The 15,485-nt window shown below is 33.2% G+C and overlaps 1 protein-coding gene and 1 pseudogene across 9 annotated transcripts in view; one reads left to right on the top strand and one right to left on the bottom strand.

Moving 5' to 3' along the window:
• The first annotated feature begins 15 nt into the window (after window positions 1-15).
• KIAA0586 (KIAA0586 ortholog) overlaps window positions 16-15,485 on the top strand; it is an 84,922-nt gene continuing 69,452 nt past the window's right edge. For 6 of the 9 annotated variants that reach the window (XM_039863937.1, XM_039863972.1, XM_039863927.1 and 3 more), the window contains exons 1-8: window positions 16-194; window positions 1,820-1,887; window positions 4,593-4,662; window positions 5,640-5,709; window positions 10,481-10,655; window positions 11,377-11,598; window positions 13,585-13,738; window positions 15,272-15,439. In XM_039863937.1, the coding sequence (XP_039719871.1) occupies window positions 10,491-10,655; window positions 11,377-11,598; window positions 13,585-13,738; window positions 15,272-15,439 (709 nt within the window). In that variant the 5' untranslated portion in view covers window positions 16-194; window positions 1,820-1,887; window positions 4,593-4,662; window positions 5,640-5,709; window positions 10,481-10,490. Of the gene's footprint in view, window positions 195-614; window positions 904-1,819; window positions 1,888-4,592; window positions 4,663-5,639; window positions 5,710-7,216; window positions 7,362-10,480; window positions 10,656-11,376; window positions 11,599-13,584; window positions 13,739-15,271; window positions 15,440-15,485 lie in introns of those variants that run through there. The other 3 variants (XM_039863982.1, XM_039863963.1, XM_039864000.1) reach the window with 2 other exon arrangements.
• On the bottom strand, window positions 6,614-6,732 carry LOC120604138 (uncharacterized; annotated as a pseudogene).

Genomic DNA, 15,485 nt, shown 5'->3' on the forward strand with positions numbered 1-15,485 from the left:
CGTGTTCTATCTCAAGGGCGGGCTTAAAGGGAGGTGGGTATTGACTCGCGGGCAACTGAAGCTGTTGTCGGATTATACCAGTGCCTGCGGGATTGGCCGGTTTTCTGCAGACGGGGTGAATTTAGGTGTTCGGTGGTTGCATCTGGAGGAGTGTGTAAGACGCTTTGGCCGAAGAAAAAGATTAAGCTTCTTATGTGGGTGATTTAAAAAATATAGCATTTCGGTTTTACCTGCTTGTCTCTCTCTTTTCAACAAATCTTAACTCCGCCTCCATATCTGTTTTAGGTTTTGCACTGCCAGCTCTCGGGTTGGGGGGGCGCGGGAGAGGAATGCTGTTACTATGGTTACTATTGTTAACGCGTCCATTCTCTTGTCATCCCCATTTTCAGATTCATTGGCATAGTGAATTAATAGACTGAGATTAATGGGTAAAAATAGTGTTCTGGTCTCTGCTGGATTAAATGCCACAATTAAAATTTCTAGCTTCGTGAATAGTCTGTTTAGACAGTGTTTTATTTAAAAGCTGATGACTGCATATTTCAAAATCACTTGGAATTCACGTTTTCTTTATCATACTCTTGATTTCCTCGCTTCTTACTCCACCCCCTTCCTAGTCCTCAAAGCGGTGAAAATTTTATTCTGAAGTTTTATGGACCCGGAAGGAAGTTATTCAATTCAGAACTGTGGGACTTGTTAGCAGTAATATGAAAGGCTCTGAGTTTATCCCGAAAAAGAAAAAAACTATTAAAATACCAGCGAAGAGGCTTCGTGAAGTAATTTCTCCAAATCAGTCAGATAATTTGGCTTTGCTGAAAGATGAGTTGTCCTGTGTTCCTCCAGCGTTATCTGCAAACAAACGTCTTCCTGTTAGAACAGGAACTAGCTTGAATGGAACGTTATGTGGTATGTGATTCTAAATAGTTTTTCAACCAGTTTTCATTTTCGTAAAAGGTCTTTATTTCCATTTCGTTTTTTGTTTCAAAATTTAAAAGATTTTTAATGTTTAAATTCACAAACGTTAGCTATGTCTAGTTTGTACAGGTGTTTGAAAATTGACCGTTTTCCCTGGGAAAATGTCCAGGCACAGTCTACATCGAATACTATGGAATAGAAAGAATGAATGAAACTTAACATTTCCTATTGTGTTTTCTCTTTGTGTCGTGTTTGTAAATGTTCTTGTTCACATCTGTGATAGACACACTTTACTTGTATGATGAGCTTATTTTTCACTACTAGGGCTTTTAACCAAATGTTCTACATTCTATTTGGATTGTGCTATCCAGTTTGGCATAGAAGAAAAGCACAACTTCTGCCGTTTGATGGCATCCTTGTTCCAATTCACATAACCTGTCTGGAGCGCAGTGAAAAAGAAGATAATATATCTTTTACCCAAATCACTGGTCATCGTAAGGTTCAAGTTAATGAATATATGTACAAAAACAAAAAATGCTTTTGTAATGCTGCTGCTTTTGGGTGCAGCAAATTATAGGCCTACTGTTAATCAGGCTTTTATACCATGTACATGTTTTATTTGTGGCAAATGAGTCTACCCTAGTTTGTCCAGAGCCAACAGTGTAATGATATATTTTAAAACATTTTATACTTATCTTACTTGATTGTTAGTACTGACCCATATTTTCCAAAATGCCAGTTGTAAAAACTTTCATTTTCTTAAGTTTTTTGCATGAAAAGTATCTTCCAATTTAGGTCTTACATTAACATGGAGTTTATAGTTCTTGAATCATGCCTATACAGTTTCTAAAAGTAAGGTTCTGATTTGAAAATTACTAAAATTGATTTCTTTTCTTTGTTTTATTAGGTTCATCAGACTTTTCTGCTAGAAATTATCACCAGCCTCCATTAGAAAATCCCACTGTGTCAGAAACTGTAAGCAAAAGGATTCCTAATTATGCTCATGTTAAAATCTTCAGTATCATCAAGTAGTGTGTTCTTAAATTATAATTGATTAGCAGCAGATCCTGTTTTTATTTAAATTTTACTTACCAAGAGAAATGTTTGACATACAATTGTGATTTAAGTAGTATTTGAGACATTAACAAAAAAGCCTTCCATAGAATAAAAAATATTCATTATTTAAGATAATGACCACTGATAGAAATACTGAAACTGAAAAAAAACGCTCTGCTATTATCTAAGGAAAAGGTATTCTAAACCAGGGAATTATGTAAAAGTAAAGGAACAGTAACAGCATAATTTTTTTAAAAAGTGAGGTGATTATACATCGTACAAACTACTGTGAGGTCTTTTGTGGGTTTCTTTTTATGAGGGGTCTTTAAGGGACAAAAACATGAAATTTTTATCTTAAGCTTTTTATTTATAATACTGAAAGTATTTGTGACAAATACAATGCTTTGGTCATGCAGTCTAATTAGACTTTGACCACTAATCATAATGTGTACCTACATATTGTCAATTTGACAGATCTATAAAGAAGAGAGTTTCACAATGTAATATTTTGAAAATCAAAGCTGGTAAACTAAGAATTAAATTGAAACTATTGTCAACTTTGTCAAAAATTCACAGTAAAAATGTATAATTATGTGCTATACTTGGTCCCTGAGTAAATGCCTCGTCTTTGGATTGGTGTGTTTTGTTTGTTTTTTTGATCAGGCCCTTTTTAATGATTAATGCTATTTGAATTTTATTATCTAAATAATTTCCCAGATGTATGGATACACAATATATAATTGAAGATAAATGGGTGATATTGTCGTGAAGATGATCAGGCAGGATTCCATCACCTTTAATATGGGCTCAGCTCATTTTGTGTTTATTTGTCTAATGTTAAATATGCCTGCGAAGCAAACCTAGTACATTCTCATTGTACAATGAACAAAAGCTGCAATCTCTTTGCATCATATTTTTGTTTCATAAGTGAGTGCTAAGATTATAGTGTGGATTGACTTTTAATGAGAAACTAAAGGAGTTTGTGCCTAATATGCTCACATTTATATCTGCTTCTATTCATACCTATTTTCCCATACTATCAGAAGATGTCCTTTTTCAAACTATTTGGGGCTAATCCTTACACATGTGTAGAAAGAAAATAAAACTTAAAAATCATTGTAGAAAATACAAAAATACAAAAAGAAAAAAGAAATCCCACAACTTAAAATCAACAACTGTTAACATTTTTTTCTTTGTGTATATATATGTTATGAAATATTATATTTTGTTTTATAACTAAATAGTATTAAGGATATTTTTCCATGTCATTTTTCTTTCTAGAAACTTTTAATGGGTTCATAGAATTTCAGTGTATGCATGTACCATAGTTTATTTGTTCATATTTCTGTCATTTGACATAAAGGTTTTTTCCTCTAATTTTTGATAATATAAACAACCAGGTGATGAACATTCTGGTGAACATCCTGGGTCATTTCCTTAGAATTAATTTCTAGATGTGAAATTATTAGATCAAAGGATATATATACTTTTTGAAATGTTTCTAAATTGCCTCCAGAAATAATATATATTTTCTCCATTGGATTTGACTCTTAACCAGCTGTATAACCTTAGGCAAGTTAACCTCTTTTTGCTTCATTTTTATCATATGTAAAGTGCATAATACAAGTACCTTTTGTGTAATAAAGAGTGATGTGTTAAGTGTTAAAAATGTCACGAGTGGAATTAGTGGACTTATTTCTCCATCTTTACCAATATGGAGCATTAAAATTAAACAAAAAATCTTTGCCATTTGACATGGCATCTCATTGTTTTATTTTGTATTTCTTTTATTATTAGTGAAGCATATGGCCATTTAGATTTATTCTTTTGTGAATTACATATTTATGTGCTGTGCTTTTTCTTACTGATTTGTAGTTATTTATATTAATTTCCAGTTGCATTCTACTGTATTGTTAGTCTCACTGGCTATTTTTAGAAAGTTAACACCTGTCATCAGTTGACAGCCTGAATCAGTTTCCTTTTATAATTTTCTCTTTTCCCTTTTTTGAAGTAGACCCCCAAAAAAGGTGTATCTAAGGCTGGTGAATGGTAATGTTGAATGAATCTGGTACTTAAAAAGTCATGGCGTCTTAACACTGACTAGAATCTTAGAGATAAAGTCTAGGGTTACAAATGTGTACAGAAAGCTATTTGTCAGTAGGTGTCATCTGTAGAGAAGCCTTCTGAGATCACAATATGAGCTCAGGGACAAAGAATGCTGTGGTTAATTTGTGATGTTGTGCCATGCTTTGGCTATCCTCATGTACTCCATTGGACTCACTGAATCAGATTTTCACATTTAACTGTAGCATCCGAGATGTTACATAATTTGCTCGGCTAAAAGTGGCAAATCGGGATTCGGATCTTAATTTCAGGGCCACAGTTTTTTGCTTATTAATTAACTCATCTACTCATTTGTCTGAAAGCTCACTACTCACTCATTCAACAAATCCTTGAGAGCTTCAGGGTACCTGAGCCTTTTATAGTTCTGGGAATTAAATATATGAAGCATACAGTCCTGCCCTTCCAGAACATAGTAGTTACAGAGCTAGTAAATAATACTTGATGAGTAATAAATCACAAAGTTTATTTAGCCTTTCATTTCTTCCTTTCATATCCTGAAGAATTTTTCTAAAGATGTTGCAGTGCAAGGATTGCCTTTGGCTAAAACAGAAGAGAGCAACAGACAAAAAGGTAAAAGGATAAATTTGACTTTTTTATTGTGGTGAAATATACATAATGTAAAATTTATCATTTTTAAGTGTATAGTTCTGTGGCATTAAGTACATTCACGTTGTTGTGCAGCCATCACCACCATCCTTCTCCAGAACTTTATTTTCCTCAGCTGAACCTCTGGACTGCTCCTTAACAATAACTCTCCCTTCTCCCCTCCCTCTAACACCTGGCAACTACCATTCTACTTTCTGTCTCTGTGAATTTCACTATACTTCATATAAATGGAATTATACAATATTTGACCTTTTGTGATTGACTGATTTCAGTTAGCATGTCTTAATGGTTCATCCGTGTTGTGACATGTCAAAATTGCCTTCAAAAGGATGGAATTTTAGATTTTTAGATATTCATTGATTTTTTTAGACATTCATTAAACAGGCTTATAGTTTTTTTCTTATTATTTTTATTTTTAATTTAGTTTTTCCTTTGAAGTTCAGCTATTAATAGAATCTCTAAAATCCAGAAAAAAGTTAGCTGTGGTAAAGGTAATTTTATTACTACCAACTATTGCACAGGTTTAGTACTAGAAACCTATTTATAAATTCTGAATTCAAGTTTTGGATAGTCTTTGGTAAGATAATAGATTAAAAATGTACTTTGAAAATTATGTTTAATGACATTTTTTAAGCAGTTGGTTTTATCTTATTCTTAACAGTTTTCTCTAGAGTCTGAGCAAATGTTTCCAATTTGGCCTCAAGTTTTTTTTAACACACTTTTTTTCCCCTAGGGTCTCAGATTATGACTGTTATTTTAGTCACTTAACTTGTTCCTTGTCTTTTTTCTTCTGTTTTTCCCCTTGTTTTTTTTTAAATTGAGAAATCTTATTGCTGAGTTCTTAAATATTCTTTTAGTTAAAAGGGTTTTTTTTAGTAGCTTATTAAAATTTAATAATTTTTTAGGAATCTGAAGTGTATTTTTGTATCTTGATTTTGCAGCAAATGACATCTTTATTTCTCAGTACACCGTGGGACAGAAAGATGCTCTAAGAGCAGTTTTAAAGCAAAAGTAAGTTTCACTTTCAGGAAATAGGTGGGTCATTTCATGTGTTTCTGTGTGGTTCTCTAAAATTCAATTCATTTATGCTTCGGACATAGGAAAAATTTCTTTTCAATGTGTGAAATATGTACTTTATGGTAATCTTATGTGTAAAGCATTTTTCATGGTGCTGAGCACATATAAATACTCAATAACTGTTAATGGTTATTGTAGAAGAGGTACTGTTCTACATCTTTTATGTGCTTGACTCATTTAATACTAACAAAATGCAATGAAATAGATTCCATTACCATCTCAGTTTTACAGAACTCCCATTTTATAGATGAGGAAACAGGCACAGAGAGATTGATTTTCCCTATGTCATTTAGCAAGTCACTAGGCTGGAATTCAAACACAGGCTGTCTGCCTTCAGAGCTTGTACTCTTGATCCTGTCACTGTACTACTTGTGGCAGTGGTTAAGTAGTTCCAAATACATAATACCTGTTCTTTACCGTCAAAAGGTATTTAGACTTTTCCTGGTCAAGATTTGAGAAAGAGACAAGCTCAGTATCTGGATGGAGTGAAGGGAGACCATGGCTACTACTCTACCCTAATGTTCCCTCCCAACTTTATCTTAAATAGCAATGAAATGCAAAACCATCCTTGACAACAGCACCATGATAAACATGAAAGAGTATATTCACTATTCTGGAGGCAATTTTTATTTATTTATTTTATCATTAATGGGGACAGAATGAGATATGTATTCTTAGGCTAAATGTATTCTATTCCTGAACCAGAGCATAATCGAAGACCCTTTAGAAAATAGGAAAAATTTTTACTTTTTTTTTTTAGGTGAAGCAATCTGTGGTTGACCTCACAGATTGCAAGGAGCTTGTCAGCTTACAATCCCTTATTTTTTTTTATTTTTTACGCCTACAGCACCTGGTCTTCCTAGGTGGTCTTCAATCCAAATATTAACCAGGCCCAACCCAGCTTAGCTTCCGAGATCAGATGGGTTCGGGCTTGTTCAGGGAGGCACGGCCATAGTACTTAACTTTTGAACTCTCATTTTATTCAAAAAGGAAATTTTATATTACTTCTGTAAATTGAAAATCAGTATTTCTTATGATATAATTAAAACAAATACACAACTATTAAAAAGTTTATTCTTTTCCTACCTAGTTATCCATAGTATATATGATCTGCTTTAGGAAATGCTGGACTAACAAAAATAAATACTATCTCTAAACCCAAAAGTGTGATCTGAGCCAGCCAGAGTTTCACAACTGGTTATTTGGCCTCATAATGTTTTTCCTTTTTGCATTTGTCTAGCCTACAATTAACAATATGTGATATGTTGGTTAGGAGAGGAATTTGGATGGTGTATTATATCCTGGGAGTTGTAAATATAGAAGAAAAAGCAAAAGTAAGGGCATGAGGGATGGTGCGGTCTCTTAAATTCTGTGCTTGAACTAAAAATTGCAGATTATATCTGACTCAGTTGGACAGAAATTGATTACCACTTTTATCCAGCTGTCCTCCCATAGAAGTGGCTGCTTGCACCCACTTTGTCAACTTGCCTTCAAGTCAGAACTCTCCGAATTGAAATCTCTCAGACCTCTCAGAACTCACAGATCTGAGAGGGTGAAGTTGTTCGTAAACAAGTGGACAGTGAGAGGTAACTGAACACTTCCCTTCTTATCTGTTGACAGTAGATCTCTCCCCATTTCAGGATGAAAGAACAGAATTAAAAAGAAAAAAAAACTAGGAAGGGCCTCTGAGAAGGTAATTGGAACATAGGGAATAATAATTGAATCAGAAGTATAAAAATGACTCTCATGTTGAGTTAAAAGACAGTCTAATTATGTCTCAAGAAATGAATTTCTCTGTAGTCCATGTCACTTGATTTTTTTTTTAAATGGCAGATACAATTTGGCAAAGTCGATTCTAAAATTTACCTGGAAGGACATACAGTTGAGAATCTCTCTCTCTCTCTCTTTCTCTCTCTCTCTATATATACCATTAAGAATACATACATATAGAATACACGCAGTTGAGAATAGCTAATTTTGGAAAAAAAAAATGGAGTGATGATGAATTTGCCCTATTTGACCTTATAATATGCTCTAAAGTTATAATAATAAAAGGTATAATCGATTGGAGCCTTTTAGGAATGAAGAGTCTGGAGAATGTCCTAACATGTGACTGGACAGGTCAGCAAGGGGCCAGATTATGAACTCCTTTAAAGAAGTTAAGACTTTAAGAAAAATGGCAAGTTATTTAAAAGTTTTAAAGCATGATACATATTTCTTAAAAGGCTCAGTCAGTTAGCAATATTGAAGAATGGATTGGAAGAGGGCTGGACTAGAGTATAGGAAACCAATTGGCTATGTATTTTTCAGAAATCTCTTTGAGAGATGGGTTAGATTTGTGCTGAACACATTGAGGAGTGGGGGAATAAGGTGGGATTCACGCTGGTTTAGAGAGGAGAAGACAGAGATGGAAGATAATTTGGAGATAGCATTGACAGGAATTGATTTTTGGCTTGTATAAATGCATGGTCAGTAGTAGTATTCATAGAGAAAGGGCATTCTTCAGAAAGAATCCTTGAAGGAATAAAGAGGATTCAGAGGACTTAGGAATAAAGGAAAAAGTTCTAAGAAAAGACTAGTAGGAAATAATTAATTCTGAATGTGAGAGTTATGAGCATTTTCCCATTCTTTACACTTAGAAGCTTTTTTACATTTGCTACATTGAGGATTTATTAATTTGATAGTTGGAAAAAATAAAATTAAAAGCCTATAAAGAAGTTGATATCTAGCCCTATAATTTTATTTCTCTTATTTGTCAATTAGCCTGTTAATGTAGAATCATGAAAGATAACTCATTCGACTTCAGAAATTTTATTTCTCTTATTTGTCAATTAGCCTGTTAATGTAGAGATCATGAAAGATAACTCATTCGACTTCAGAAAGGAATACTGAAAGATAGGGAATATCTGAATTATATTTTCTTAGTACACCACTCAGTCAGTTAAATATACATATATTGAGCAACTGTTATGTGCTTAGCTCTTTGATAGTTGCTGTTTGGTATAAAAGAAGTTCCCCACTCCTGTCCCCAGCCCAGGTTGTTTAGAGCTTAATCGGGGAGCTAATATGTACATATATGGAGGAAAGAGTGATTAGAAGTCATAGGAAACAGCATTGCATTCAGGATATTATTCAACTGTTCTGTACAGACATTTAAACCATAGCATGGCTAATTGTCAAGCCTCAATTGTGTGGTATAGGCAGTAAATGAAGAGATGAAGAGAAGGTGTTAGAAGGGCAAGCTTATCGAAAAGGATAAGGCTGATGTTGGATCTTAAAGGAGAAGGATATAGTAAGTAGGTAGAAGAAGGTTGAGAGAACGGAGTAAGAAAAAGCATGGAGTCAGCTATGGGAGTGATGTGGCGTAGCCAGTGAGGAGTGTGACTCTGAGAGTTTTGTAAAGTAATAGAAGGTATATATAGAAAACTAGGGCATGGCTAGAGGATGGAGTGTGTAGAAGGCCAAACAGAAGAAATTAGCCTGTTCATTTGTCTGTAAGCAACAATTTAGATTTTTGAATGGTGGAGGAAAATGTGTGGGAAGTTTTTAAGCAAGTGAAAACTGGGTGAATGAAAATAGTTGGCAAGAGGTGATGAAGTATTTTACTGGACAGGGAGAAGTGAAAAGGGAGAAGTGCTATTCTGAGAGAGAAAGTCAGGTGTCATGGGAAGGTCTCTCGGAGTTGGACCCTCACTGCTGCTTACTAGTTCTGTGACTTTAATTAAGTAAATCCCATTATGTCTGTGGACTTCAGTTTCTTCATCTATAAATTAGGAGATTAGGATAGTTAGCCTATTGGTTCCCCCTGCTTCTATAATTCTATGTCACTGTTCCTGCAATTGTGATGAAATAATTGACAAAACTTGATGACTCAGTTGAATATGAGAAGATAAGCAGAGGATAGAGAAGTCAAGATAACTTCAAAAGTTTGAGACTATTATGCTCTTAGTAGAAATGAAGAAATGCCAAAGAGGAGTAAGTTTAAGAGCTGCTCTGTGCCTTCTCTAAAAACCAAGGAGGGGCCCAGCATCTAAGGATGGAGCATGTGCCAGCCAATTTTGCTTAGACTCTTTCACTAGGGACTCTTCAGTTTTGTCAGTGATTTGTTTTGTTGTCTTCTTTAGGCCAAATATAAAGCAAGATCTACCAGTTTTTTTTATTTTTAGTATTTAAAAGCTTTATTGCAAATATGTATCTATATGCTGGCCTCATTTTTAATTCAGGCTATTTAATAGTGTGTTTCGTGACCATTTTAATGAACTGTGTGATATTGTTAATTAAATCTAAATGTGCTACAATTTAAGCATTTTTCTCAGCAGTTTAACAGTCCCTCTTGAGTTATCTGCCTTTGGGAGTAAAACTTGGTATTTGAATTCTTAGAGCCTTTTCTGTACGTTTTAAATTTCATACTTCTTGATTTTATATATATATATATATATCTTTATAATTATGCCCACATCTTTTTTTCTGCAATATCACTGCCTTCAAGGAATTATCTTCTTATTTCTTTAGTATTTAGTGACCTGAGCCTTCATAGAGTTCATTAATCAAATGACTGATAAGATGCTGATAAGGAAAACCAGGTGATACACTTTTGTTTTTTAAATCAAGAAAACCCACCTTCAGCAGATTACTACTGTAGATGCTTCTTGAAACAGTTCAATTTAGCTTACTGAATATATTTTTATTCCCTTTTTATTTACAGAGCTCAGAGCATGCCTGTTTTTAAAGAAGTTAAGGTACAGCTTTTAGAGGATGCTGGTACAGAAAAGGAGGCTGTTACCCACGAGACTAGAACTTCACCCAGTGGAATTGATTCAGCTACAACTGTGGCTGCAGCAACTGCCGCCGCCATTGCAACAGCAGCTCCACTAATAAAAGTATACTTTTCTCTCTAGATACGCATTCATAACTACATTGTAAAGTGTGAAAACATTTATTAGGAACTGAGTCTGTAAATGGTCATGTCCAACTATAGACTAGGGACTTTCTAGTTGCTTTCAATTTGAAAGAACTTTCCTGTTTGGGTTGTATATAACCTCCGAGGGGTTATAATACTTACCCCCTCATTGCTGTGATAATGCTAGAGGACCCAGGACTTTCCCAGTTTTAGCACTGAAAATAGCTCATCTTAGGAATTCCTCAGTCCTGGGCAAATGGGACAGTTGGTCATTCTTATTTTAGAGCTAGAAGGGACCTTAGAAATCGTCTATGCCAACCCCCTCAATTTGTAAATGGGTCCCAGAGCTGCTAGGTGGCAGAGCCAAGACTAGACTCCAGGTGCTGACCTAATTCAGCCTGAGATTAAGTGAAGTATCAAAAGCTACTTTGTTTTGCTGTTTACTTCTTTTTAATTTAAGTATTTTATTTCTGGCATTATAAAAAATTTTATGTGGCAAATTTGGCATTTTTTTCTATGAGTGAAAAGATCTACTTAAGGATAGCTGTATTGTACCTTTTATTTCTGTGATTCTAAAAATAAAGACATAAAATCATCAGATTTAGAGTGTAAAAATCTTCTTTGATCATTTCTCAGTACCAGTTGCTTTAAATCACCTTTTTAGTAATTGAGCATATTTTGATACCTTGATATTTTTTTAGGTGCAGAGTGATTTGGAAGCAAAAGTCAATTCTGTTACAGAATTACTGAATAAGTTACAGGAGACTGATAAACAATTACAACGTGTTACAGAGCAGCAAACAAGCATTCAGAATAAACATGAGAAATTACATTGTCATGATCATGAAAAGCAAATGAATGTGTTTATGGAGCACCACATTAGACATCTTGAAAAATTACAACAACAACAAATAGATATTCAGGTATCTATAACAAAGCCAGCACATAGTCATTTATCACTTGGATTTTTAAACTAATATTCATTGATTATTGCAAGTAGCTCATTAGATTATAATAGTTTTAGTTCTTAAATAATGATTTGCTTGTTTATCATTCTTCCCTTCTATATGGAAAACTGCACATTCTAGTTCAAATGTCACTAGTTCTGCAAGACTTCTCCTTATAGTTGGCATATTTTTTTGTGGTATTTCTAGTCATATCATTTTAAAGTGCTTATAGCACACACATTGCAATTATTTGTTTACGTCAGTGTTTCTTAGCCTGGGAATGTGCATCAGAATCATTTGGAGAACTTTGTAAAAATATACGTACTGTACCTCAGAGATTCTAAGACAGCAAGTCTGAGATGGGATCTGGGAAACGTAAAAAGCTCTCTTTCAATCATTCTGATTTAATAATCGTGGATGGAGAATCATCCAGCACATATTAAGCCAAGGCATTAATTAATTAAAGAATGAATTATTTAGTGTCTTTCAATAAAGGCAACTGAGCCAACGAAAGAGTTGTTCTCACAAGAAGCTGATAGTAGAGTTTCTTATTTATTGTGGAATTTCCAGGTCCTGGGGTGGTACTCAGTATGCTTTTTTGAATGAGTAAATGACCAGCATTATATGTGCATTAATTGCTTTTAATTTTCTTTTTTTTTCTAATTAATATGCAACATTAAAACTTTAAAAAATTAAGTTTAAATATAACATTCAGAGGAATATACAAAAATAAATTATAGCTCAATATATTATCACAAAGTGAATACTAATGCTATAATTTTCAAGACTTCTTAATAGAGTTTGTCTTGAGCTTTCATGTGGCTGAAGATAGTATTTTTATTGTCATGATTATGGGCATACAAAGTAAAGTTTTGGTAAGAACTCCATGCACAACTAAAATTGAGTATGTAGTGTGTTATCCAGGGAGAGACTAGAAACAAATCTATCCGAGTTCGTTCCCAGTCTACAAATAACTGTACTCTAAGCCTTGGTTTCTTTACTTAGAAAATATTATATATTGTTTTGTTCAGGAGAAAATGAGATGACATATATGAAAAGGACATTGATTTCTTAAAGAAAAGGTCCTATTTGTCCTACATGTCTGCCATTCATCCATCCTTCCATTAATAAAGGCATACGTTACTTTCTGATTTTAGAAGAATGGAATCTTTGCTAATTCATAAAAAAAGTCTTATTTATAAACCTTATAATTACAGAGAAAGTTAATGTTTCAGTGACATACTAGGTATATTAGTAGTTCAATAAATGCATAATGAAATGAAATTTCTTGAGTTTCCCATCTATTTTATGGCGAGAGATCTCTACATATTTGTAATAATTCTGTAAAACTATGCATATATTTAGATTTTTCTTACCTTGGCATAAGAGTCTCTTGAAATCAGTTTTATTAGGTGAGATACTATATAATCCAGATATTTTAATAAATGATGAAAACTGTTATCATTATAGTTTCCACTTATATATAAATGCACATGTTATTGCTGCTACTAAGTATGGCTATTATTTGAGTGCTTACTAGCAATGGTTTTTAACTCCTTACTTCAAATCATCCAAGATATAAAAGATGAGATGTTTTGGTTTTAAATTATCCGGTTGAAGTAGAGGTCAAAGGCTAGGGCCCCTTTCTTCTGGTCATCTAGTCTGTTTCAGTGGCCCCTGACCCATCTCTGAATTAGAAAGGAAGAGACCGAGGTTTAGAATAGTTAAATAAAATGATCAAGGTAACACAACATAGCCAAGCTTAATCCCCGGTCTTTGTATTACTATACCCTGCTAGTGCTGTCGCTGCTACAGTGGATAGTTGCATGTAATGTATGTACTTTCACTGTTTATTAAATCTAATAAATTGTTTTTAAGTCCTCTAATAAACTGCAATGCATTTTTTCATCTAACTCTTTTAAATGATATTTGAAATTAATGAAATAATTTTATGTCTTCTAGACTCATTTCATGAGTGCTGCACTCAAGACTAGTAGTTTTCAGCCTGTTACTATGCCTCCTTCCAGAGCAGTGGAAAAGTGTTGTGTAAAACCAGACTATTCTCATCTTGGTAGCGTTAATCTATCTTCACATAACACATTCAGTTCCAAACAAGGTAAAAATATATAGTTCTCTATGAGTTAAAAATGTCAGCTATGAATTTTCTTTGTGGTATGTTACTAGGTTGTCGAAGATTAAGTCTTTGCTTTATAAAATTAGTTCTTTTTTTTAGGTCAAGTAATTTCAGGTTATTTTGAAACTTATTCAGTCAAGTTATGGATCATGCCCTACTTTGTGGTTTTAATTAATAATGTTCATAAATTGTCAGAAGCACTTGTAAATTTAGAAAAGTTTACTTATCTAGTATCAAAAATGCTTGTAATCAATTCTCCATTTCTCTGACAAACTGAATATTTACTGTTTTTCTTGATTCTATTAGGAGAGAAACCACTTGAAAACAATTATAAACTATTTCTAAATATTTTTAGAGAGTTAGTAATACAAGACTGTCTATCTTAATAGAATTTTAAAAATCTTTGTTTATAATCAAAAAGGAATACATAGCTTATTTGTATTAAACCTTTGGATTTTAAAGTGAATAAATGTGTTTCCAAACTATTGATATTTGAATAACGAATTAATGAAAATCAAAGGCTATCTCTTTAATTATATATAGATCCATGTAGTACAATATCTCCAACATTTGATTTGTTAGAACATTGTTGTATTATAGACATTTTAAAGGTTCCTTGTACTTGTAAGTGCTTTATGTTTTACAGCAAATGAGTGGTCCTTACAAAACCGTTGCGAAGTAAAATGAGTCAATTTTTAAGTTGTGAAGGGAGGAAGATGAAGCACAGAAAGGTTATGACTTACCTGGTCAGTGTCACCTGGCTTGAGCATTAGAGTGTCAGAGCTACTGCCAGAACTCAGGTTTCAATATGACCCAGCCATATGCTTTCTGTAGAAGTGGGCACTTGTTTCATACTCAATTCCGGAGAATTACTTGCTCATAATTTTGTTTTTTTTTTTAACTTGAATTTTAAAGGAGAGAGGTGTATGTTTTATTGGTTCTATACTGAATTGGTTTCTTTGTGTATTTTAGTGATAGTAACAAATATAAAAGAAAAAAATGAGTAAATTAAAAATTCAACAAATTAAACTTTATATTTTTTTATGCTTTTTCTTGGGCATACATCATTTTATTGTACTTGTAGTTGAGAATAAATATAATTTGTACTACTTTTAAACTAGCATACCCAAAGTATTTCCTGTGTTTTACATAATTATCTTTATAATATTAATTTTTAGTGACTAAAGGATAGTCTGTTGAGTGTTTAGGACTTTCTATACTTAGTGTCAGATGGTCTTATCAGTTTTTATTGCCATATGCAGTGTATGGCTGTGCCATTTTCATCACAGCTTAAATAGCACTGTGTATATCATATTGATTTTTTTCTTATTAGTTATAAGTGTAAAATACTTCTAGTTTGTATTTCTTTTGATTTCTAGTGAGGAGGAAGTTATTTCTGTATATTTGTATATACAGTATAATTTCAGATTTATTTTTAAAATATGGGGGAAGTACTCTACAATTTAAAGTTTTTTTGTAAAATAAGTTAAAAATTGTCTTCATTTTCTTTAAAAGAACCTTCAAGAGTGGTTGAAGATATGGGTTTTGATAAACAGAAATCTCCTTTGGAGACACCAGCACCTCGCAGGTTTGCTCCTGTACCTGTTTCAAAGGATGATAAAATATCAAAGAGGGAAAATCCTGTGGAAGAAAAAGAAAATGTGGAGATGTCAGGTCATACAGGTAATAAAGCAATTATTATTAGCACCCACTATTATTATACCTGTAT

The sequence above is a fragment of the Pteropus medius genome, unplaced genomic scaffold (assembly GCF_902729225.1).
Source record: "Pteropus medius unplaced genomic scaffold, Ma_sr-lr_union100, whole genome shotgun sequence".
Lineage (NCBI taxonomy): Eukaryota > Metazoa > Chordata > Mammalia > Chiroptera > Pteropodidae > Pteropus > Pteropus medius.